This window comes from Gekko japonicus, unplaced genomic scaffold (genome assembly GCF_001447785.1).
Source record: "Gekko japonicus isolate JY-2015 unplaced genomic scaffold, Gekko_japonicus_V1.1 scaffold359, whole genome shotgun sequence".
Classification (NCBI taxonomy): Eukaryota; Metazoa; Chordata; class Lepidosauria; order Squamata; family Gekkonidae; genus Gekko; species Gekko japonicus.
Genome location: NW_015166431.1, coordinates 912,906 through 938,608, shown reverse-complemented (window position 1 = coordinate 938,608; position 25,703 = coordinate 912,906). Strand labels below are relative to the sequence as shown.

Below are 25,703 nucleotides of genomic sequence, written 5' to 3'. Positions count from 1 at the left end.
TGGAGGCATCAGATGGATTTCCACCATGTGCCTGAGAAAGCTGTCTGGCAGGTATGACTAGCTTCTGTATTCTCAGGAGATGCTTCATTCCCCAATTAGTTCAGGGAGTACAAATGTCCTTTGCCACATATTATGACATTCTTCATAGATGACCTTGAAATGTTTTTTTCTCTCTTCATAAGTGATACTGTGACTTTTTCTTAACCCAAGTAAAATTTCGCAGAGCTACCAGGGCCAGGTAAAATTGCTTTAGGAGCTGGATTTGGCTCATGGGCTGCTAGATGGTTATCACTGCTGTGAAGCATAGCCTCTTTAGAGTACTCAGTCAAATGGGAACAGGTGTCTAATCACACCTGATTTCCCTAACAAATCAATATGGCATACAGGATCATCATAACTGCAGGCTTGAAAGCTGATACAGCACAGTGGTTACATATACTCTCTGAGCTAGAAGTCGTCAATGCAGATCTTACGCAGGTCATTGGGGTTGATCCTGTCCCTATCCTATTCCACTGAGAAAAGTTTGAAGCCTTCCTGCAGCCTAAGGAGCCTTCTTCCAAATGAATTGGCTCTTCCAGTAGAAGAGCCATTTAAGTTGAAGGAAGGCTCCTTAGCCTGGAGGATGGTTGGAGCCATGCCATTATCTTTTAATCTCACCTCCTTGTCCCCATCCCATAATTTTTGTTGTTGTTCAGCTGCACTCGAGTCCGACTCTTCGCGACCCCATGGACCACATCATGCCAGGCCCTCCTATCTTCCGCAGTCCTCCGGAGTTTGCTTAATTTCATGTTCATTGCATTGATAACACTTTGCCGTCCCCGTCTTCTTTTACCTTCAATCTTCTCCAGCATCAGGGTCTTCTCCAGTGAGTGCTCCCTTCTCATTTGGTGGCCAAAGTATTTGAGCTTCAGTTTCAGTATCTGGCCTTCCACGGAACAGTCAGGCTTGATTTCTTTTAGGATTGACTGATCTGATCTCATTGCAGTCCAAGGGACTCTCAAGAGTCTTCTCCAGCGCCATTATTTGAAAGGATCTTTTCTTTGGTGCTCAGCCTTTCTTATGGCCCAATTCTCGCAGCCATACATTACTACTGGGAATGCCATCACTTTGACCATACAGACTTTTGTTGGCAGGGTGATTCTCTACTTTTTATTATGCTGTCGGGGTTTGCCATAGCTTTCCACCCAAGGAGCAGGTGTCTTTTAATTTCATGGCTGCAGTCACCGTCTGCAGTGATCTCGGATCCCAGGAACATGAAGTCTGCAAAAATATTATGATGGTACTGTGAAAATGGTCAAAAATAACATTCCATGGTTTAGTTTGGAAGCAGTAGCAAACCATAGTTTACTATGAAGTGATTTTGGGGGATCCAGGCTTACACACTTCATTCCTCTTGCAGGCGGCCAGCTAATGAATGATTTTTTCTTGCATCCCAGCCAGCAAACTATGGTTTGTTTTTCTTTCCCTGCAAAACAGCAAACTATTCTAAACTGGAAATAAACTGCAATTTGAAATCCTGGTTTGCAGGAAGACAACAAATCATAGTTTGCTGGTTTGAATGTATCTGCAAACATAGGTTTGCTATGAAAGTGGAAATTATTTATTAATTTGTTGTTGTTGTTGTTCAGTCGCACAGTCGAGTCCGACTCTTCGCGACCCCATGGACCAGATCACGCCAGACCTTCCTGTCTTCCGCCGTCCTCTGACGTTTGCTCAATTAATTGGCCACACTTAAAAGGAGGTTCATCCATGTGGCAGCAAAGCATGATATGTTATGTCTGAACTGAACCCATTGCTTACAGTGGTTAACTTTTTATTCAGGATCTATAGAGGAGTGTGGAGTACCAGGAAATTATTATAGAGTTCCAGTAAAACATTTCAGGGAGGGAAGGCAGCATGGTATAGCCTGATCTTGTCAAATCTTGGAAGCTAAGCAGGGATGGGAAAACGCCAAGGAAGACTCTGCAGAGGACGGCTACAGCAAACCACCTTTGCTTCTCACTTGCCTTGAAAGCCCCTTGCTGAGGGTTGCCTTAAATTAGTTGGCACTTACATATGTAGTAGAACATTTCATATGCAGTAATCACTGCATGCTTTGCAACCCTGCAAAATACACCAAATATACACTAAAACACCAAACATTAAAACCTAGAACAGCAACATCACCACCTGAGCCAAAGCACAAGTCTAACTGTCTGTTTACCATCTGGCACGTATCCGGAGACCATCTTGTTTTTAAATTGAGTACAACTGTTAATAATGTTTTTATTGTTTTTATCTGTTTTATATGGGCTTTGCCCCTTGTAAGCCGCCCTGAGCCCGCTCTGTGGGGAGGGCGGGGTAAAAATCTCAATAAATAAATAAATAACCTGGATACATACAAAAGCTTTCTGGAAAACGTACATCTAAGGTGTCTAAAAAGCAGGAAAGGGGAACACTAATAAACCTCTGGGAGTGTCAGAAGGCCTGAGTCTTCACTGCTGACAGTTGAGCTTAATCCGTCGAAAGCAGGGCACTCGGCAGGATTCTTGATGCAGATCTGTAAAGGACTCAGACAGGGACGTGGTACTCTCTATGATATGCAAAACCTGGGTTATGAAGGGCTTTAAAAGAAAGAACCACCACATTGCATTGAGCTGAGAATCGCAGCAGCCGCTAGTGGGGTTGGCAAAGAACCAGGTAAATGCATTGCCACCTGCTCAGAGCAACTAATAGGCAAAGTACAACATTCTGCACTAGTTGCAACTTCTGAACCATCTTCAAGGTGTAGAAACCCATGTAGAATGCACTGCAATAGCTGGTCTTTGAACTTGCACAGATGTGGATATATATGACATGACATCACTGCTATCCACAGAGGGATGTAGCCCTTGGGACTACTCTTGTATTATCCTGGTGTAATGTAAAACTAAAGCAGCAACTTTACTTGTCTGTCTGCGTGTTTATCATAAGTGTTGGAGAGAAGAGAGACAAAGCATGTTCTGTTTGGTATTTAAGGCTTTGAGAAGGTTTCTCCTGAAGACTTCCATTGGGAAATTTGTTTCCCGTCCTATTCTGAAGGCTTAGGATGGAAAACTTGTTTAAAAATAACTAGTACGTAGACATTAATTCTAGTGTTTCCCATTCTGAATGGCAACCAGGTTGAAGCCACCTTTCCAGAGTCTCTGCCAACAGTTCCTGTGAATGGCTCCCAGGGGTTGATTCTGTGTCCTCCCATTGCTCCGCCTTGTCCAGGGTTGGATATGAATGCTACAATTCCACGAAAAAGCCGAAAAGCCACAGAATGTGGAAATGGCTGCAGAGTTCAAATTCCTAAGAATCTAAAGCTTTTTTTATTTTTCACGTTGCGTGAAAGTGTATAGAAAACGCCTGATGTAACCTTGGGACCCTGAGGAACTGCTGAGCAGAGCTTTGATGCCCAGAATAGAGGTCCAGGCCTTTGATAGCCTGCACAGCTCCTTGCTCTTCCCGTTAGTCATAGAAGCAGACTAAATGATACTGTCTCATTAATTTGCTTAATTTGTGCCAGTCACACAATTCTGCACCACTTTTTGCTTTTTTGAAACTTCTTTGGCTCAGCGCCTCCCTCCCCCTCCCCCTTTTTCTTTTCAGCCTTTAACTGCATGCCCGGCGTGTGTGTGTAATGTGTTGTACTAACCATGTTTCAAATATAGAAATCATATGTTCTCTCTGAAAGAAAAGAAAATAACATGTGGCATGGCCTTTTCTTGGGACCTTAAAAGTTAACTTTGAAAGAAGCAACCCCCCCCCCCAATTGATGCAAAAAATGGTGATTCGTACCAAAGAGAGATTTTTGCAGGCTCTCATTAGCCGGCACTGCTGTGGAAAGAACTGGGACCCTCCCCACCTCAAGCTATGACGGGTCTCTGCTCATACGCCCGTTTTAGCCCTGCTAATGGCTACCCTTCAGCACACGAAGGTTGGCTTTCTTCGGCAGCTCTGACCAATATCTATTTTTGGTTCCCCTTCTAAAAACAGATGGTTCTGATTGAGAGCCTTCTCTTACAACTCCTTGGCCATAAACTGTGAAGGCAACAGATGGTTCCAAAGGTAGTGATTACAAACCATTGAGCTGTTTCCTTGGAGTGTGCAAATCTTTTGTGATCTTAACTAGATTTCCCCACCCTAATTCAAGAGAGCCCTTTAAAAAAAAAATCATCCTTGTGTCTTAAGAGAAATGGAGAACAGGTCTAAGAGACTCACAGTGCAATCCTGGCCTTGCCTATTCAGAAGGAAGTCCCACTATGTCCAATTAAGTTTATTTCTGGGTAAGTGTGCCTTGAATTGCAGCCTTAAACAAAGAAAAGAGGGAAGAACTAACTGCTGCTTACTTTCTGGGGTGTAGATGGGATGGGACAGAGGATGGGACCATACCCGTGCCTTGCCTGGGACAGTCCTATTTCTGTGTCTGTTCATCCATGCATGAGAAATTAGTCTTCCTAGATTGAGCCCTCTGTGGTATAATTGAATCTCCAGTCTTCTCTGTCTTCTCTATCAACATGCAGTGGCTGAATGAATCTGTTTTACTGTGTTGGACTATGGGCCCAAGGGCCACCAGAAGTGGAAATATTGGTATTTGTGTCAGCAGAATGGAACTTTCTCACCTCAGCCCTTCCACTGCTGTCCAAAAGTATCTCCCAAATCCTGCTTCTAGGGGACAGAAACCCTCCCCCCCGCAACAGCACGAGGTGGAGGTCTGCCACAGGAAGGGAGAATTGTAAAAAGTCACCCTCTCCTCCATTAGTGGAAATTTTCCATGGGATCCAAGCCTGTGATGGAAAATAGGAGATGGGGAGATGTGGAAAAGTGGAATTAAAGGCAATCACTTCTTTTGGTAATATCACATTTTAGGGGGAGGTTTTGTGGCTCAGTGATAGCACACATACTTTTCATGCAGAAGTTTATACATTCAATCCCTGCTACCTTCAGGGATGTGGAGAAAGACCTTTCTTTGCTTAAGAGCCACTGCCAGTCAGAGTGGACAGTAGTGAACTAGATGAACCAGTGACCAGACTCAGTAGAAGTTCATATGAGATGGTGCCACTCTGCCTGGCTTGCTGGTCTCCCCAGATCCCTGAGGAGGCTGACATTTGGGTTGTAATCTACCACACGGAAGGCATATCCAACAATTCCAAAGAGGAGGAAAATCTTAAATATTTTAATGTGTTCATATATATACCATTTTTGACAACCATTTTGTGCCCCTGGCCACCTAAGGCAGGTGTCTGTATTGCCCCATGCTGGCTGTTCTGTGGGGCAGGAGTGGGGATGGCTTTGCAAGTCAGTTTGCAAGAGAGCCAGTTTGGTGTAGTGGTTAAGTGTGCAGACTCTAATCTGGGAGAACCGGGTTTGATTCCCCACTCCTCCACTTGCACCTACTGATGTGACCTTGGGTCAGTCACAAGCTCTGGCACAGCTGTTCCTGAAAGAGCAGTTTGTGTCAGAGCTCTCTCAGCCCCACCCACCTCACAGAGTGTCTGTTGTGGGGAGGGGAAGGGAAAGGAGTTTGTAAGCTGCTCTGAGACACCTTTGGGTAGTGAAGGGCGGGGTATAAATCCAATCTCTTATTATTATTCTTCAAGTCCTTTCAGATTGTATGAGTTCCCTAGAGAAATATCCATCTTTCTCAAAGCTCTCGAGTGGATCAGAAAAGATATCAGGCTGGGTTTAGGTTTGAATTGTCCATACCTCTACTGTAAAGCAGCCTAAGTGTTGGCTGCCACTAAGCAAATTCATCCGGCATGTTCACAGTCCAAACTGTGCAGAACCAACTGGCAGGAAAGGCACGGCATATTTTAGTGCAATTACTAGCAGAGTTTATACCCGTCTAAACCCAGGGTTTAGGATTACACTGCTAGGGGGCAGAAGGGGGAAGCTGCAGGCAGGGTGCAAGGAAGCTAGAGGAATTCAGTTAAGGCGGGAGAGAACAGTCTGAGGATGGCTTTTTAGATAAGGCACAGTAGACCTTGGCAAGATCCAAGGCCCTAATATGTACCTTTTCCATTAGGCTGGGAATTATTCCACTTAGTAACTTTAGATCTCTGAGTTGCTTTTTGAGGTATTGTGGTTACAAGAATAACTTAGGTTAAGATTCTAGCCCTCATGGTTCTATGGAAAAAGTTGAAAGGATAAGCCAGGGTATAGGTATAATCAGGGCTTTTTTTGTAGAAAAAGCCCAGCAGGAACCCATTAGCATAATAGGTCACACCCAACAGCAGAAACTCATTAGCATATTAGGCCACACCCTGACAGTACAGCTCATTAGCATATTAGGCCACACCCCATGCCTTCCTTTGGCTTGCCTGGGCAAGCTAGCCCTTGGACAGGCTGGGGAAGGCACAGGGAGGCATTTAAAAGCCTCCTAGATCCTTCCAGGGCCCACCCTGGCCCGCCTGCCTTGGAGTCACCGGGGGGTTCACTCTCCAGGCCTCTGTAGCTACGCATGCAGAGGTTTTGGCTGTAGTGGGCGCGGCCAACTCTGAAGCCAGCCGGAACTCCGTTCCTGTGCGTTCCTGTCCCAAAATAGCCCTGGGTATAATAGTGATGTTCCTCATCAGCGTTTGGCACAGTTGATTACGATCTTCTGACTCCCCGCCTCCCTGACATAGGAGTTTGAGGGATAGTCTTAAAGTGGCTTTCCTCCTTTCTCCAAGATTGGGGACAGAGGGTGGGCTGGGAGAGAGGATGTCAACTAGGTACCTCTTAGTATGTGGGGTCCCTCAGGGAGCAATCCTCTCCCCGATGTTATTCAACATCTACATGCACCCCCTTGCCCAGCTGGTCCGGAGTTTCGGGCTGGGGTGCTATCAGTACGCTGATGACACCCAGCTATATCTGTTACTGGAACGCCACCCAGATACTGCCCACATAACCTGTCCAAGGGCTTGGAGGCTGTGGTGGGATGGTTAAAAAAGAGCAGGCTCAGGTTCTGTGGCTGGGGGGAGGTGTGTCAGGGCTGGGGCACAGACTTCCCACTCTTGACGGGGCACCACTAATACTGGCTCAGTCTGTCAAGAGTTTGGGCATGGTCCTGGATACCTCCTTAACTATGGAGGCCCAGATCATGAATATTGCCAGACTGACGTTTTTCCACCTATGCCATGCATGGCAATTAGCCCCTTTCCTGTCGCGCCCTGACCTTGCCACAGCAATCCATGCAACAGTCACCTCCAGATTAGACTACTGTAACTCACTGTATGCTGGCCTTCCCTTGAGACTGATCCAGAAACTCCAGCTGATCCAGAATGCGGCGGCGTGAGTCCTGACGGGAACACCACGGACAGCACATATACAACCTGTGCTGCGCCAGCTACACTGGCTTCCAGTGGAGTACTGAGTCAGATTCAAGGTGTTGGTATTGACCTTTAAGGCCTTGAGCAATCGGGGACCGGCATATCTTTGGGACCGTCTCCTCTGGTATGTCCCTGGGAGAGCATTACACTCTGCTGAGAATAATCTGCTGGTGATCCCTGGCCCCAGAGACATCCGGCTGTCCTTGACCAGGGCCAGGGCCTTCTGAGCCCTGGCTCTGACCTGGTGGAACTCTCTGCCAACTTCCATCAGGGCCCTGCGGGATTTAATGCAATTCCGCAGGGCCCGTAAGGCAGAGATGTTCCGCCAGGCTTTTGGTTGAGGACAGCGATGGTTCCCATCATAGCTGGCACCCTCCTCTTTTCTTCTTTTTTCTTTTTCCATCTTGCCTTCTTCGGCCTCCTCCTTAACCTGCCCATGAGATGAGAACACTCCAGAGCAAGTTTTCAGATCAAATTATAAACACCATCGGAAGACTGCGAAACTTGGGATGAACTGATTATTGATTTTAAACTGTACTTTTGTGTATTTATTGTAAATCGCCCAGAGCCCTCTGTACTCAGGGATGGTGTGATTCAGAAAGAATAATAATAACAACAACAACAACAACAATAATCCCAGCAGGTGCCAAAGCCAAGATAACAGAAGCTTTCTTGGCCAAATGAATGAGTCCTTGAGTTATTAGACAGACTTTATTTTTCAGCTCTTAGTGGGAGACACTGTCCTTCTCCAATCAGAGAAAATATTGTTTTTTTAAAAGACCCTTACTGTATTTAGTAGCTGTTAGGTTGCCTGAACTTCCATGGTGTAATGTTGTTTTGTGTGAGCTGACATTTAAAGTTGCAAGGCTGCCTTTAAAAGTACTCATTAAACATTTCTTGACATACCAACTTTAATTTAGAAGTTCAGAGTTCACAGACAAATCAGAGGTGTGCCAGACGGATGGGCCAGTTACGAGCCTGTCTGCTCTGGCCCCTCTCCCTTCTGCAGCATCTGATCTGAAGAACTTCCCTCCTTCGTCTGTGTGTGTGTTTTGCTTGCAGTTATGCTTCCTTTAGGAGCTGCGGTGGCTCAAGTGGTTAAGATGCTGAACTGCAGGCTGTGGAAGGTCGGTAGTTCAGCAGTTTGAGACCCGGGTGCCACCTGACGGAGTGAGCTCCCGTCTCTAGTTCCAGCTCCTGCCAACCTAGCAGTTCGAAAGCAAAAAATTGCAAGTAGATAAATAGGTGCCACTTCAGTGGGACGGTAACAGCATTCTGTGCGCCTTGGTGTTCAGTCATGCCGGCCACATGACCACGGAAACGTCTTCGGACAGCACTGGCTCTTCGGCTTTGAAACGGAGATGAGCACCGCAACCCTAGAGTCAGATTCGACTGGCTTTCGAGCAAGGGAACCTTTACATTTATGCTTCCTTTAACTTCCTTGGGACATGCTTGTTATGTAAAATGAAGCCCAGGGAGACAGCTGCTGTGGCTGCTGCTTCCATTCCATTTCCTAATATCAGCATAGGCCAGTGCTGGGAGGCAACATGAGAGGAAGGCCTTGGCCTCGGTGTCCTGTTAGTTGGCCCTCTAGGGCAACTGGTTGGTTGCTGTGTGAAAACAGGATGCTGGACAAGATGGACTGTTGGTCAGACCAGCAGAGCTCTTCTTCTTGAGTCTCCCAGACAGTGTGTGGGTACCCTGTGGAAAAGGTTAATGTGAACTAGGATGTACATATCTTATCAATTCTTTGCTTGCAGAAGGTCCCTTGCATCTGTGGTTAAAGAATCTCTTGTTGGGAAAGGCCTTCCTCTGCCTGAGACCTTGGAGAGTTGCTACCAATCACAGTAGACAATACTGAGCTAGATGGGCCAGTCATCTGTCTGACCTGATGTATGGCAGTTTCATATGTTCCAGTTCCACAATTGTACAACAGTCTGTTTGTCAAAAGAGCCTTGAGCAATCCATTTGCACCTCAGAACACACCAGACTTTTCAACATAAACTCTGCACTCATTTGTTGACTGTTGTATGGCCTGAATGCCTTTCATGAACCACAACTGGAAGACTGCAGCAACGGTGATGGGGATTGCTGTTGGTTTACCATGGGTTGGATCCAGGCTAAAGTTTGCATGGGTGTAAGGATTTCTTCTCACAGAGGATGAGTCCTCCTTCCCCTACCAGCCTTTTTAAATTATTTTTTTCTATGTTTTTTATTTAAAGATAAGTCACATATACATAAATGCCTCTGAAATATTATTTCTAAGGGTCCCCTCCAGCGTTCCCTCTAAGCTGAGTTAGCATGAGCTAGCTCACAGTTTTTTAGCTTCCGGCTCACACATTTTTTGTCTTAGCTCAGGAAGGATGGCTCCAGAGCAAACTAATTTATGCAGTAGCCAGATTGCTTGCTCACAACTTTAATGCCAGTAGCTCACAAAGTAGAATCTTTGCTCACAAGATGCCATAGCTTAGAGGGAACATTGGTCCCCTCTCCTCCAAGAACAGGATGTTAGGGGGCATTTCCGGCTGCCTTGGTAGGTTGGACTTCATGAGTTGAAATTGTTGCATCTGCAGAAATGTCTAGTCTGGATCCAATCCATTGTGTACAGCACTGTTTATAAGTTCTTTCACATGATTGCAGGTATGATTGTTTGAAGAAAAGTTTTTGTGAACTTGGGGGCTGTGGATCAGTGGGGCAGTATCTGCTTGGCATGCAGAAAGTCCCAGGGTCAATTTTTGACATCTCCAGTTAAAAGGATCAGGTAGTAAGTGATATGAAAGACCTTCACTAGAGACCCTGGAGAAAAGTCACCAGTCATCATTCTCAGCTTAGAGGGAACACTGGTCATTGTAGACAATACTCACTTTGATGGTCTGATGGTCTGATTTCGTATAAGGCAGCTTTGTGTGTTCATATGTCTGTATGAAAAGTTGTTAGATGTAGAATGAGTATATTCTAAGTACTTAAAAAGATATTGGAAATTCTAGTGTCCTAAGGCCAGGTAGCCTGAGATCTCAATGGTGTATGGATGGACCAACAACCATTTTCCAATTTAAAAAGAAAGATGAGCACGCTAAATATAATCCGTAGGAAAGTTCTGCATTGCATTAAAACAAAAGCATAGTGTGCAAAACTGCACTAGTGCTAGCCTGCAAATATTTCCATCTGCTTTACTTGCTAAATAGGTCTCCTTACACATCAATAAATTAGCAGTACACAGATTACGGTTGACATCACTCCTTGGTAATTAACAGTCTGTAGGGCAAGACATAGGGACAGCTGCTGTCTTGTGCCCCTGTTGGAGTCATATAAAATGCTATCCTTGGTTAAAACATGGATTTAGACATCCAGGAGCCAACTGGTAGCTACATAAAACCAGTCTGGCTAGCCTGTAACTAGGATCTATTTACTTGTAGTTTCCGATCACCGTTAGGCTTATGCCCCCCCCCCCACCACCACCACCACAAGTGACTATGGAGTGTAGCAGTAACAGAAAGCAGTAATTCAAGATAGAAATTCTGAAGAATCATTGAACAGCGGTGACCTTTCATTTGGTCTTCCTATCACCAGTCAGTAATAAGAAGGACCCAGGCTAGCCTGATCTCGTCAGCTCTCAGAAGCTAAGCAGGGTCAGCCTTGGTTAGTACTTGGATAGGAGACCACCAAGGAAGTCCATAGTCATGACGTGGAGGCAGGCACTGGCAAACCACCTCTGGACGTCTCTTGCCATGGAAACCCTAACAGAGTTGCCATAAGTCAGCTGTGACTTGATGGCACTTTCCACTAGCATCACCAATCAGTAAGAAGAACCCTTTTTTTTTTCATTTTAGCCCCTTCTTACAAGAAGTACAATAGTCCTGTGGTATGTTAATGTAGTAAAGCAACCAACCAACATGGGGTTAACTTCAGAACCTCTTTATTAGTATGGGCTGGATCACAACTCTTTTTCCCACTTTCTTTTAGTACCTGCCCACTGTTGTTCTAGCAACAAACAGGTTTTTTCATAGCTACCAATAAAGGGATCAGGAGTTTTATATCTTTATAAAAGGTATCCTTCTACAAGTGCAGAGAGAGAGAGTTCTTGCCCGTATATTGGAGTCACAGTACTTGTGTAGCATAAGCAGGAGGGGAAGGATGGGCATCATTGCAGAGACGACAGCTGGAATCTTATAGTGGCTAAGAGGGTGAGGTGTGAGTTACAATCTTCTTAGCTTAGATTCCTTTCTTGGACACAAAGTGATTAAGAGACCTTTAGCCAGCCAACATACTTCCAGCCCACCACCTGCATCCTAGGAACAATGCTGATTTACTTAGGAGGACTGCTGTTAAGGACACCGTGGGAGCAATCCTAAGCAGGTCGACTCAGGAGTAAGTCTCATGTTATCCAGTAGCTCTTACTCTCAGGAAAGTGTCCTTGGGATGGGAGCCAAAATGGCATAACGATATAAATCCAGCGGGTATCATACTATTAGTCAGGGCTACCAAGAGCTGTTACAGGTTCCTGGCCAAAGATCCCTTCAGGGCTCGTGTTCCATTACTAGCACACAATATTATATGTAGAGAAGAGCAAGAGTCCAGTATCACCTTAAAGGCTAGCAAAATTTGTGGCAGGGTATGAGCTTTTGTGAGTCACTTAAAGACCTGAAGAAGGGAGCAGTGACTCACAAAAGCTCATATCCTGCAATAAATTTTGCTAGTCTTTAAGGTGCTACTGGACTCCTGCTCTTTTCTACTGCTACAGACAGACTAACATGGCTACCCATCTTGATCTATCACAATATTCTGAAAATAAGTCACATGACTTACCCAGCTCCTGGAGTGACCAGGGCACCTAGATGTTAGTCTCCTTTCTCTTGGCAGCCTTGTTAGTAGAACTATATGGGTAGACTGTAAGCTAACTATGGCGCCGATCACATGCAGAAGTTGCCGCAGGATACTCACAGATGCCAGGCAGAGTTTACAGGTGCGATCAAACAGGCACATCTGGCAAGCGTCACGCACCCGTTGCCAACCCGTTGCATCCGGCCGAAGATCCAAAGTTAAAAGGTACCGGAGAAATTCCACTATCTAATGCTTGCGACGGGCCGCAGATGGACTTCCTCCATCTGATCGCTCCAGCGCACTCCTCTCGCTGCGTTGAAGCACGCCGACGAACTGAAACCCCAATTTCCCACCATCGCATCTGATCGCGTTCAGGCAGGTCAACGTGTACCAGCACAAAAAGCCACACCTCCCCCCGCGTTATCTGGCCCGTATGACCGGGGCCCTATGAGTAGTCAGTGTGATTCAGTGGTAAAAAAGGCTAATGTGGTCTTAGGATGTATCAACAGAGGAATAACATCCAAATTGCAAGGTGTCATAGTCTCACTGTACACTTCATTGGTCAGGCTACACCTGGAGTATTGTGTGCAGTTCTGGAGGCCTCACTTCCAAAAGGATGTGGACAGAATGGAGGAGATACAGAAGACAGTGACGAGGATGATCAGAAGCCTGGAGACCAAATCCTATGAGGAAAAGCTGAGGGATCTGGGAATGTTTTGTCTGTAGAAGAGGAGGTTGAGGGGGGACATGATTGCTCTCTTTAAATATTTGAAAGCCTGTCGTGTAGAGGAGAGCAAGGAGCTGTTCCTGTTGGCAGCAGAGAATAGGATTCACAATTAGGGTTGTCATTCTCCAGTTGGGGGTGGGGGATTGCCTGGTTTTTTGGGCTCCTGCTTGTCAGTTCCCTCCCCAACAGCAATGTCATGTGACGTAGGCTCATCAGTGACATCACACCATGCCTACATCACCCAGAACTGACATAGGCACATTAGGGGTGATGCTCTGGTTTTTGGGCAAAACTCTGTGTTAAAATCACCCTCAAACTATAGAGTTTTGCCCAAAAACCAGAGCATCACCCCCAATGTGCTTATGTCAGTTCTGGGTGTGTGATTTCACTTCTGGTGATGGTGGCAGCATGTTGGGGGTGATACTTCTGGCTCCCATAATGTTTTCCCCATCCCCCTGTCGGTGTCTCCAATGGACCTTGCAACCGTACTCACAATAATGGGCTTAAATAACAGGTGGAAAGGTACCGGCTGGATTTTAGGGGAAATTTTTTAAAGGTCAGAGTAGTTCAGCAGTGGAATTGGCTACCTAGGGAGATGGTGAGCTCTCCCTCACTGGCAGTCTTCAAGTAGAGGGTGGACGAACACTTGTCAGGGATGCTTTAGGGCGGCTGATCCTGTATTGACCAGGGGGTTGGGACTAGATGGCCTATATGGTGCCTTCCAACTCTATGATTCTACTTTAGGACTAATTGTTCTATATGGCTGAGATTGTGCGGCAGCCTGAGGTCAAAGTCCATGTTGTCACCTTATGGGAGCCCGAGGATACTACACTAAATCCATTTTGTTGGAGTCAGCAGATCGGGTGCAATGCCATATACCCTTAAAGAACTTTCTGTGTGGCACTTGTAACTTAACAGCAAGATGACAACCTGAAGCCTCCAGCCATACAGTCCCCATTACTATCACATTTTGCAGCTGCTCAGAAGGGTGACAACACTAGGCCTAATTCAGGAGCTTGGAAGGTACAAACAAATGGTTTCAGGTACAGGCTTTCCGTTAAGATTTGAGTAAGAACCTGCAAGACGTAGTGGTTCGATCAGACTAGGACCGGGATGAACTGGCTTCCCTCACACAGCCTCCCTGGGCGATCTTGAGCCAGCATTGTACAGCCCAGCAAGTATTCCTCAGTGTAACAAACCTCACAGGATAGTTGTGAGGATAAAATTAGGGAAGGTGTGAGGGCTTCTTTTGAACTCCTTAAAGATACGAATCGAATCAGTACATTTTATGTGGCTACCAGCTGCCTCCTGACTGTCCATAACCAACCTTTGCCTCAGTATAGCCGTTTCTCAGATCAGGACATAACATTTTAGCACAAGAGAGTTCTTATTTATTTTAGTTGGCTTCTATGCTGCTTTTCTGCCCCAAGGTTTCCAAAGTAGGGCATTGTTATGCTGAGCCGCTTCCAAATTATCACTGTAGCTTGCAGGTTTACTTCCTTTGCGCAGTGAAGGAGAGAGGCCTTCCCTCAGCACCCTGCTATGGAAAGCCCTGGCTCCGCACTACCTTGGTCCCAGGCATTCTCATGCTGCAGCAGTCCTTCCAGCTCATACAGCTTTAAAGCGCTTTCTAATTCTTATTTTCCAGATGTTTCACCCCCTACCCACCCCCCTTCCGATTTCAAAGGCTGCTCTGGCAACAGAACAGTTTTCTTTCTAGGTAAAGGAGTATTGGTGCATGCTTTTAATGTAACTTTATTTGGGGCAGTTTTTCTGAATTGTGTTGATTTTTCGCTCCCATTCGTTCCATGTGTTCAAAGTATTCCAGTCAAGTTCTTCAAATATTTTTCATGCCTCAGCCCACTCTCTCCTTCAGGCTAGAAAGAAAGTCTTGTATGTATGCCTGCCTGCAGGAATGTGGCTGGGTTTTAGGGTGAATGTTTCCTGGATCAGGACTTGGTTTGCTGCCTGAAAACACTGAGGGGTTTTTTTGTTTGCATTTATTAATTAAAATTAACATTATAGTTTGACACCACCTGAGACGATGGCTTTGTGTACGCCACACAGAAAAAGCACAGAATGCAGTAGTGGCAAAATTCAGTTTCCTGTGTATGTCAGAGCAGTTTAACAGTTTTTGCTCCCTTAGTTTAAAAAGACAGCAAGTTTCTAGCTCCTATGACTTCAAAGAAAGATGCTTGAGAGGTTGTGGGTGTACTGCCTGTGGAAAATTCCGAAAGCCAGAGGGATGGCTGCATAAGATTTCCATGGAAGAGGGAAGCTAGTCACTTGCGTAGCCCCTTGCCTGTATCTAGCAAAATCAAAATAAAAAGTGAGACAAATATAAGAATTAATGTAAATATGTTCAGATTACATGATTCATACAGGTCATACAATTAAGTTTTTCTTTGTTGCAGAGTTTCTTGAGGCAAGGGGCAGGGGAGTCATATTAGCTTGAACAAGGATGGAACTTCTGTACAAGGAAGCATGGTCTTCCATGGGGGGGGGGGTTGGGGGGTTGTGTGGATTAAGATGGGCCAGGCATTGGAGCCTTTCCCCCTCTACTTCCGCTTGCAGCTGTTTGGAAATAAACAAAGCAGCAAGTTGCCCTGGCAATGGCCCTGTCTGTGTTGCTGTCTTTTGACCAGGGCTTGCCTCTGGATCCTAATGCCATGGCTGGTGTAGAATTCCCAGCTGCCTGGCATTTACATCCAGGATAGTTTATATCTTCATGACATCTAAGGTCATATATACATCCTTTAAAACATCAATTTCAATATGTTATTTAATAAGTTTTAATGATACTACAAAGAGTAATACCGTATACTTCCACTGTCCCCATGGACAATCCCTGTTCTCTGGTTTTTGTGCGTGGTAAATCACTGCCGTCTATATTTACCTTTTGGGAATGCCTTGTTGAAATGTTGTCAGTGCAGACTCTTTCTTAAGGTTTAGGGTGCTACAAGCATGTCCCTGTTTTCATCTGGGAAAATGTTGGTGAATTTCTCTTATCCCCATGTATAAGATATCTGTATATCGCTGCCATCTGTATATATTAGCACCTCATGTAATTGTCTTTTAATTGTGAATTTTTACTGTATTTATTGGTTCTATTGCATTTTAGCTGTGTAAACTGCCTTGAGCCAGTGCTGCACCGGTAAGGTGGGATATAAATGTAAATTAATAAATAAATAATAAATATGTGGTACACATACCTGAAAATGTGAAGGCCTCTAGCTTAATATATTCAGATTATTTTGAATCATTAATGGATGGCTTTTTAAAAAGGATTTGATCAATTCGTGGAAGACAGGTCTATCAGCAACTGTTAACCATGATAGCTAAGTCACACCTGTACAGAGGCTGCGTACCTCTAAATACGTCGGCTTGGATCCTAACCCCTGCCATTCCACCTGTGCTTCTACTCATGGAAAGGGGGAGGACAGTTTTTGCCAATTTGTTCTCTCACTGCAGCCACCTCCCCCGCACTGTGTTCTTGGATTTCCACTGTCCCACAGTTCTGGGGGTCATAGAGGACTGAAGCCGGAGGGGGAAAACAGGAAAGCTCTGCTTATACTGCACAGGGTTTTAGGATCCAGTGGGGGAAAATCTGTTTGCCCTCCTGTAATGCTTGTAAGCCTCTCTGCTTATTAAAAATGCTGAACTAGATTAACCTTTGGTCCAATTTAGGAGACTGTTCTTATGATTTCCTTATTTTATAATCTTATAATTAAGATTATCATATTTTGCAAGATTGGGAATCATATACAGATGAGAGGAGAGGTCATGTCTTGGTGACTCAGAGAGTTTGTCCATTATTAGGGTTTCCTCTATTTAAACAATCCACATTTCCATAGCTGACATTTCTTTCCCTTCCAAAAAGACACTATTATACATTTAACTGCTACCAGTTGCGCTCCCACATAATGCATTCTTCAACTGAAACATCATAAAAATGGAACAAAAGAGTCTAAGGGCCAAGCTGGATGCAACAGTGACAGCTCTGTGAATTCAAACAGAGGACCCACCCCCAGTTGCGTAGAAAGAAGGCTGGGGAGGGGCAAGCCCCTTGAACAACAAAAGAGGAATGCAAGTGAGAAGCTCAGAATCCCCCCCCCCCTTTACCTCCATACACTTTCGCTCCTTCAGTTCTTTTTTCTGGTCAGCTAAACTAAAAAGAAGAAGAAGCATGTTTAGCTAGGAGAAAAAAACCCTACAGGAGGAGAGGGGTTGCAGCGAGGTAAGCAGTAGGCGCAAAGAGGATTTGGCGCCTGGATACACAAACCTCTTTCTACAGAACTGGGGAAGCTGTGTGTGTTTTACTGCTGTCACCACGTAGTTTGGGCCTTTAGGCTGGATCCTGGAAAACTGCAAAAGGTGCATATTTGCAGTGCTACCTTCAGAGCTTCTCCTGAAAAGTAGGAGCCACTTGGGATATGGGGGAGAGATTTGATTTGCTGTGTAGTGTGTGGCTTGCCTCACAACTCTTGTTATCCGGAGCCATTTGCTGGCATGTGCTTCGGTTCTCATATCCGGCGTGATACATTACAGTGTGTACTGTATTGGCTTTGTCACTGTCCACCAGACCACGCCGAGCTTCCACATTCGGCTCTGAGGCCCACTCTCTGAGGCACATGAACGCCCTTTTAACTGGAAAACCGGAGGGTGTACATTCATGACATCACAAGAAATTCCGTCCCCCTCCCCTCACTTTCAAAAAGGGATGAGTCTGTGAAGGGGAAACTTTCACGCACAAGCCATCTCTCTATGTGGATTGACTTGTTCTTCACTGGAATCCTGGTTCCTATAGTGAGGAATGCCTTTCATTTAACGCTTCAGCTACGTGACACACAAAAAATACTGTTTCTCACATATTTCCAGTGATCAGCATAAATTACTCACCAGATGAGTAAATATACATTTAATCTCTCCGTTGCTCCCTGACCACTGTTAGCATGATCCAAATTCCATATGCAGTGATGTGTTTCCAAACACCTATGGACTTTGCAGATCAGGGCTTTCCCACTTTTCACTCTTCACTGAGCCCCCTTCCACTTTGTTCCTCAGGAACAACATAGGGAGCCAAGAGGGTGTCTACTGTGGGATTGAAGAATCAGTTGAAATTACTATCTCCCCACAAGTGGAAAAACCATTCAGTGAGAAGAACTGCATGGTTGGATTCAGGACTGTTTTTTGAGGGGTAGTTTGCTGCAAGTGGTTCCTGTCCACCAGATAACATTGTTTGCTGGGGGTCGATTGGTAGACAACCCAAACATATCTTGTATGTATGCATGTGTTCAATAATATTACTGATCTTATTTTGAAATTTATCATAGTTCTTTAATGGCTGACATTTTTTCTCAGGCAGCAGATAACCAATGGTAATTTTTCAGAGCTTAACACAAAGTGAAAATGGGGCCTTTCTTCATGTTATGTACGTACTTTTTGCTTCTGGTGAACAGGTTTTGCAAGTTTTCATATATTAAAGATTTTTGTATTTTAAAAAACCTGCAAAACTCATTTAGCCAGGGTGGGACTGCCCCCTCCCTCCTAAGTATATGTACACCAAGGGAATCAGCGCCTCTCTCAAATCATTTCCAACACTCTATAACAATTATCTGTCTCTGGTCTATTTAATATCCCCCTTTCTCAGACTGAAGTCTCACAGTAGACTGATGGAAGTATACTCTGGAAACAAAACTAATTTATAGTTGGGTGTTTAAGACAATGCTTCTCTGGATGCAATACATAAGCAGAAAGTGTGAAGGCATACAGAGATTGGGATTTCCATTTCCCTGGTGGCTTGTTAGTCACAAGTCAGAGGTACTCTATCCTTTGGACAACGGACGTTGCATTTTTGGCTGTTAATAGCTAGTAGCATCCCATGCATTGATCTAATTAATTTTTAAAGCTGCTGGTGCTTGCCACAAAATCCAGTAGCAGTGAAGTTCATAGGTTAATTGTGTTCAATGACTGTCTGTTTGTCTTCAGCCTGATCCCGATTACTGTATTCTGAGAGAAAATGACAATTTTTCAGCTAGTTGTTTTCTCTTAAACAACTTTTGATTTCTTTTCTACTTGATCTCTCTTGTATTTTTTCAGCCCCAACTGTTAAAGCCTTTCTTTATAAGATGATTCGTGCCCTGCTTTGTTTAATTGCTTTCCCCCACCCTCTGAACCTTCGCTGGCTTTATTTCATCCTTTATTAGACAAGGCTGCCAGAACTGCGGGGCACTGTGGTGGAATGGAGAAGTTGGGGGTTTGATGTGTATCAACTCCAGAACTTTATGGCAAGGCCTACATGTGGGCCACACTTAAAGCAGCAACCTTGAACATCATCCTCCTCGTAACAGATATGAGATTGGTAGGCATGTGGGACACAGCTGTGGCTTGCAGACTTTGTAATTATCTGCCCAAGAGGTAGGGTTGCCCGGCCTGACAACCAGCAGGAGCCTTGGGGACATGGGAGGCATCAGCTGATGTCATGTAAAACCATAGTGTTCTGGTGATTCCTAGAGATAACTTCTGGGAAACATGGAAGAGATGTCAGTTCTCTATAGGAATCACCGAAAATTCTATGGTTTTATGTGATGTCACTTCTGGGAAAGCCTGGAAGTCATGTCAATCTTCTCCTCTAGGAATTGCTGAAAATTCTGTGGTTTTACCATATAGTTTTGGCCAGTTCCTAGAGGGGTGTAAACCTGGAAGTGACTCAGCTGATGGTCATTTTTAATTTTATTTTTCTCCCACCACTGATAACCACTGGAGGCAGAGGATTCCCCACTCCCACCGGGTGGCTGGCAATCCTACCAGAAGGCCTGTTTAGCTTCCTTTGTTTCAGCATTCTGGAGATGTGCAAAAACTGTTGCATTGTGGAGAACATTTGTTGATAGATGACGTGGACTGACTCTGACATGGTATAATCTGTCTATGCATGTATGTATTCATTTTTGCTGATTAGTGGTTCTTACTGATTTTAGTGTTGTTTGCTGTTTTAGGATTGATTCTAGGTGGCTGTAGTTGGATTTTTAACAGATGTTGGCATTTTTTTTGAAAAGAAATAGTTTTTTATTTAGTAATCTGTTTTGGGTAGTTTTTAGTAGAAAGGCAGAGTAAGAAAAATTCTTTGAAATAAATAAATATTGTGATTCTCCCCCCCCCAAACTTAAACAGCTTGCTTGACTAGAAGACTTGCGCCCTAATGATGTCATGTGATTCTTTCAGTCTAAGGTTGATCTTCTGTTTAATCCCCTATCAGAGCTATAATCTGAATAAAATAAGTGACTCTTGTGTGTGTATTAACTTTCTCCTAGCAGCACCATCATAGTAGTCAGTCTGTAGACTCAGTTGTAGAGCTGCAATGTTCAAGTTAAAGTCAGGAACACAGTAACACAATGACCTGTCTATCACATTTCTATCTTGCTTTTCCTTTAAGGTACTCAGTGGATGTATATGGTGCTTCCTTCTCCCAGTACTGCTCAGAATGATCAGAATATATAGAACAAAAGTTACAGCAGCTGAGGTGCTGCTACAATGCTACTAGTGGCAAATAATTTTGTTCATTTGTCTTTCCCCAGGAAGACTATGATCGCCTGAGACCATTATCTTATCCCATGACTGACGTCTTCCTCATTTGCTTCTCTGTGGTAAATCCAGCTTCCTTTCAGAACGTGAAGGAGGAATGGGTGCCAGAGCTGAAAGAATATGCTCCAAATGTACCCTTCTTGTTAGTTGGAACCCAGGTAGGTCTGAGTATCATGTGTTTTACAAAAGCAAAAGGATCCTCCTCCACATCCAGCATGATAGATTCATATGGTAGCCACGTTGGCCATAGTAGAACAGCTTGGGTTGAGTCCAGTAGCACTTTAGAGACCCAACAAGATTTTTGGGGTATGAGCTTTCGAGAGTCAAAACTCAGTTCGTAAGATGCCTGATGAAGATTTAAGGTGCTACTGGACTCGAATGTAGCACATCCAGCATGAATTCCTGGCCCTTAGTTTAAAATCTCTTCATAGTCTTGGCCTGTTTTGCCTTTCTGTCCTTATTTCTTATTCAGTTCCTTCGCTCTCCAGCTCTAAAGTGAAGCCAAAAAAGTCTGCTGCCTACTTAACTATAGCCCCGGTCACACCACAAAGTTGCCATGGGAGAGACACGGATGGTGGGCGGATTATCCGGGCGCGATCACACCCCAACATCTGGGGAGCGCACCTGTGGCTTACCGCCGACAATGCGCGTTAAAAAACTAGTACCTCCAAGGTACTAGTAAACGTTTGCCATGGGCTGCCTCCAGACAGCCGTGGTGTGATCGCACCGGCGCGCAGCATTCCCCTCTGGTCCCTCGTTTATCTGCCGGCGCTGAGGGAAGGACCCGTGGTGTGCCGCTGGTGCGTCTGATCGCATAATTGCGGATCAAACTGCGCCGGGGCAATTAGCCACGCCTCCCCCCCTCGGAATATCCGGCCCGTGTGACCGGGGCCTGACTCTGCCAGTTCTCCCCTTTGCTTTAAATGCCTTTTCAGAATACTTACATGTTACCATCTTTCACTTTCCTCTTCAAGTCCCTTCTCAGAGCTTATCTTTTCCAACTAGGCTTTTGCCTTATGATCATACTTAACATTTATATAGTATTTTAGAATGTCCAAAGCATTTCACATACCTTATTTTGTATGTGAGGGCAGTACTTCTTATTTTCTTAATATTGAAAATGGGAGATGATGGGCTGAGAGAGAACGGGCCGTTTTGCCCAAGGCCACTTGGTGGGATTTGGGCCAGAGAGCTCCTGATTTGCAGCTCAGTTTCTTAGTTGCAACCCTACACCAGCTGAACTTCTTGGTCCTCCAAGGTTCCTTCCAACTCTTAACATTCTGTGCCTGGAACTGAGCTTGTCCAAGCTCCAACCACTCCCTCTTTTTTTCCAGTCTCTTTCTTATGCCATTTTTCCCTCTAGCCAGATAGGCGTTTATCTTCTTTTTCTGGTTTGCAACAAAAGTAATAAGGGATATGTCAAGGTATACAGCCAGAGAGGACGACTACAGTCTTCTAGTCCCTGTGACTGGCTTCCTTAGCCCTGTACTACCCTTAAAAGCATGGAATGGCAAATTTGTTTGCAGAAATCCAAAATGTGTTATGCCAGAAGTGAAATAAAAGATAGACTAAGGTGCACCATACTCGCAGAAAACTAAGTTCCTCAAGTGTGCCCCTCCTTCAGGTCTGATGCTAAAAGTTCTTTCAAAACTTAGGTTCAAAGCAAAATCTGTATGAATCTATATTGCACACTGTTTTATCAATTGTGGAATTCAACCAGATTCAGTTGATTATGTGTCACTTGCTGCAGAGGAATGGGGGGGAAATCCTTATGGTTCATCACACAACCAATCACATCTATTGCAAAAAAAAAAAAAAACCTTGCCAACTCTTAGGGGGATAGTGGAATGAGAGTTTTCACCTCTTTCCAGGGTCTTTTCCATACAGGTTGTGGAGCTCTGCATTGTTGTTCTCCCATATCTAGAGGGTGGGGTGGGGAGATGGTGGGAGAAATACAAGCTGCACAGTGTTTACCCTGCTAGCTTCCCAGACTACATGTGGGGCTGTCCTGTGAGAGGCCTGCCTTCTCCTAGAATACTCATTTATATTTTGTGTTCTGTGCTTCGGCACTGCTGGGCTTAGATCTTCTCAATTTAAAATCTAATAGTTTTAGATTGTTTTCTTATTGCAGTTGTTATTGGTTTTTAAAATTATTTTGTGCTTGGAAAGGGTAATTGCAAAAATGTTCTAAGATTCAGAGCAGCACTACACGGTACAAAACCAGGCATTTCCTAAGGAATTCATCTGTTAATAGTTAATGTGGGGGTGGAGTGGGAGGCAATTTGCAAGTAGAAGTGGTGGGTGGGAGCAAAACCATTTCTCTCCTTCAGTGTCTCCTCCTTCACTTCTCCCCCCCCCACACACACACAACTGAGCTTATTTCTGATCTCGAAACCAGCAAGGGGGAAGGAGTTATGTGGGAGAACTGGTGAGTGCAGCAAGATTAAGTGCCCTTTCCCCACCTGGTGGGTCTCTTCTGCAAACGCCCCACCTTTGCCCTAGGCAGCTGCACTCTTAGAAGAATAGTTGCTGTACCCAGTTCCAGTCCAAGGTTGCGCTGCATGAGAAAGCATGCCCATGATTTGTGGTCTTTTCCCAACAGATTGATCTTCGAGATGATCCCAAAACTTTAGCACGGCTGAATGATATGAAAGAGAAACCAATATCTGTGGAGCAAGGACAGAAGCTAGCAAAAGAGGTAAGTTGGTTATTTAGAAACTCACAGGCTAGCCCGTTGGGTTTTCCCTTCTACTCCCATTTTGAAAGCTTTTATGAAGTCTTACATGAAAGAACAACTGCAGTGAAATAAGGAGACATTAACAGGAAAGAATCAAGTGAATGAGCCAGGCCTATACTAATATGCTTGAAACTGTTACTTTGAAGTGGAGTACTAGAAGCAGCAATGCCAGCCTCTTCAGAGAGCAGTGGTGGAAGAGTGGATCACCCACTGTTCTCATACCACGAGATAGCTGTCCTTCACCAATCAAGTAGCAGGTGCCCATCACATCAGAACTGTCATACAGAGTTGATTGAAAACCAGGAAAACGCTTTGTGGTTGTTTCAGCAGCAAGCCAGAAATGCATCTCATATGTACAGATGCCATTTGGACTCATCTGTAATGATAATATAGTGTATTTCTCTGCACCTCATGTGAACATTTCAGTTCTACCTTTTGCTTTCCTTTAGATCTCCACACTCACTAAACTAGGGGTGCACAATTAAAAAAAAAAATTGGTATTTTTCGGTTCAGGTCTATTGGACCTGGCAAAAATTCAGTATTTCTAAAAAAAAAACCCGGATCCCAATACCGGTATGGTATTCAGATCCAGGATTTTTTTGAAATCCTGAATTTTTTCGGGTCCAAAAGACCCGAGAAGAAAAATACTGGTTTAAAAAAGCTAGCCTGATCCTGGGGCTGGCTTGGCTTCTCCTGCACTGCGGTTTAAACTGCGTTGCAGGAGCTGGCCCCGGGATCTGCGTGGGTGGGTGGGTCTCTCCCCACCACACACAGATCCTGGCTGGGATGACTTCTCCTGCAGGGGAAGCCGGCCCCAGGATCTGGTGTGTCACAGCTAGCAGATTGCTCCCTATGACACAGCAGCTTCTGGAGCTGGCTTCTTCTGCAGGCCGGTTTAAACGAGGCTGCACGAGAAGCCCAGTAACCCCCCCCCCCCCCCCCCGCCCCCCCCCGGGGGAACAGTCTGCTCCCCGCAGCACAGCTGATCCTCAGGCTGTCTTCCCAACCTTAAAGGGACTGCAGTAGAAGCCTGACAAACAGTTGAGAGGCAGGAGCAGTCTGCTCCCGCCTCTCTGCTGTTTTTGGATCTACCAGTAATTCCTGAATATATCCAGGATTTTCTCGCAATATTTTTCAGTATTCCAAAGAAAACCTGGATACATTTGGGAAGCTGAAATATACTCAGTAAAGGTATCTTTCGGGTAAATTTTTGGCTTAGGTAGATCCAAATGTATACTCCTGCACTAAACTACCATTCACATTTTGCTCATTTCACAAAAACCTGGCAATACTTGACTTCTCTACCATTCAGGGAACTTTAAGGGATTAATGTGATTCAGAACATTGCTCTCTCCAGATCTATTCGGTCTACTTTGATTGGTAACTTCCCAGGGTTTCAGGTTGAGGTCTTTCACATCACCTACTACCTGAGCCTTCTAAATGGAGATGCTGGGGATTAACCTGGGTACAAAACATATCCTGTACTACTAAGTCCTGCTCCCTCCCTAGACATGCAACTCTCCTTCAATAGTAATACCTGCTGCCAATGCTCCCTCTAAGCTTTGGAGTCTTGTGAGCAAAAATTCTACTTTGTGAGCTACTGGCATTAAAGTTGTGAGCAAGCGATTTGGCTACTGCAGAAATTAGTTTGCTCTGAAGCCATCCTTCCTGAGCTAAGACAGAAATGTGTGAGCTGGAGGCTAAAAACTGTGAGGTATCTCACACTAACTCATCTTAGAGGGAACACTGCTTGCTTCTCCTTCCTAAGTATGAACATACCGTGTTCCTGTCCCTATCCCCATTTTCTTCCCTGGATGCTACTGGCACAGGATCTATTCGCACTTCCTCAAGGTGTGTTGGTTCTAATAGATACAGTTCCTTTATCCAGCATTGGCCCTCATTACCACCAGTGGACTTATCAGTCCTTGATTCCTCAGCTATCTCCAAACATGCAATTCTGACCTAAAGTTTACTCTACTCTTACCACTACTATTGCTAGAAATTCATGAACCGCTACAGTACATGAGGGAGAAATTATCAGAAATCCTTCATGCCCCAGAGGTAAAGAGCTTTATTGGCCACAATGCACTGGACATTCTGGAGAAGTGTCTTGGAAAACTTGGTGGGTATTTTATTTGAAAGCGGCTCTGCTCATTTGAAGCCAGAAACAAACCAAAAGACAGTCCATCAAGTTGATACTGTGTTGAGTCTGGACTGGAGAGAAGCTTCTAGTCTGTGCACTGGTGCCCCTTGTGGCTACAGAATAGAGGAAAGTGGATTCTTCCATGGGCTGGCATACATGCGCATGTGTATGCACATCCTTTCCCTTCTCCTGACCTGTTCAGGTTGACATCTTTGCTGGACAACAGCCAGACTCTGGTCTTATTGTAGATTTCAAGTTTTGCTCCAAATACTGGTCTCCTTGTCTGCTTGTTTGTCTTTTTGCACCTCGCTCCCTACCTCCTTCCTCTGGCACAAACGTAGATGGATTTTTTGATTTGGATCCCAGCCTATAACTGACCTT

At 44.8% G+C, this 25,703-nt stretch overlaps 1 protein-coding gene across 1 annotated transcript in view; it reads left to right on the top strand.

Annotated features, from left to right (window-relative positions):
* RHOQ (ras homolog family member Q) overlaps positions 1 to 25,703 on the top strand; it is a 35,566-nt gene that overhangs the window by 7,504 nt on the left and 2,359 nt on the right. Inside the window, exons 3-4 of the mRNA XM_015411861.1 lie at positions 20,436 to 20,600; positions 23,045 to 23,140. Of these exons, the coding sequence (XP_015267347.1) occupies positions 20,436 to 20,600; positions 23,045 to 23,140 (261 nt within the window). The remainder of the gene's footprint in view (positions 1 to 20,435; positions 20,601 to 23,044; positions 23,141 to 25,703) is intronic.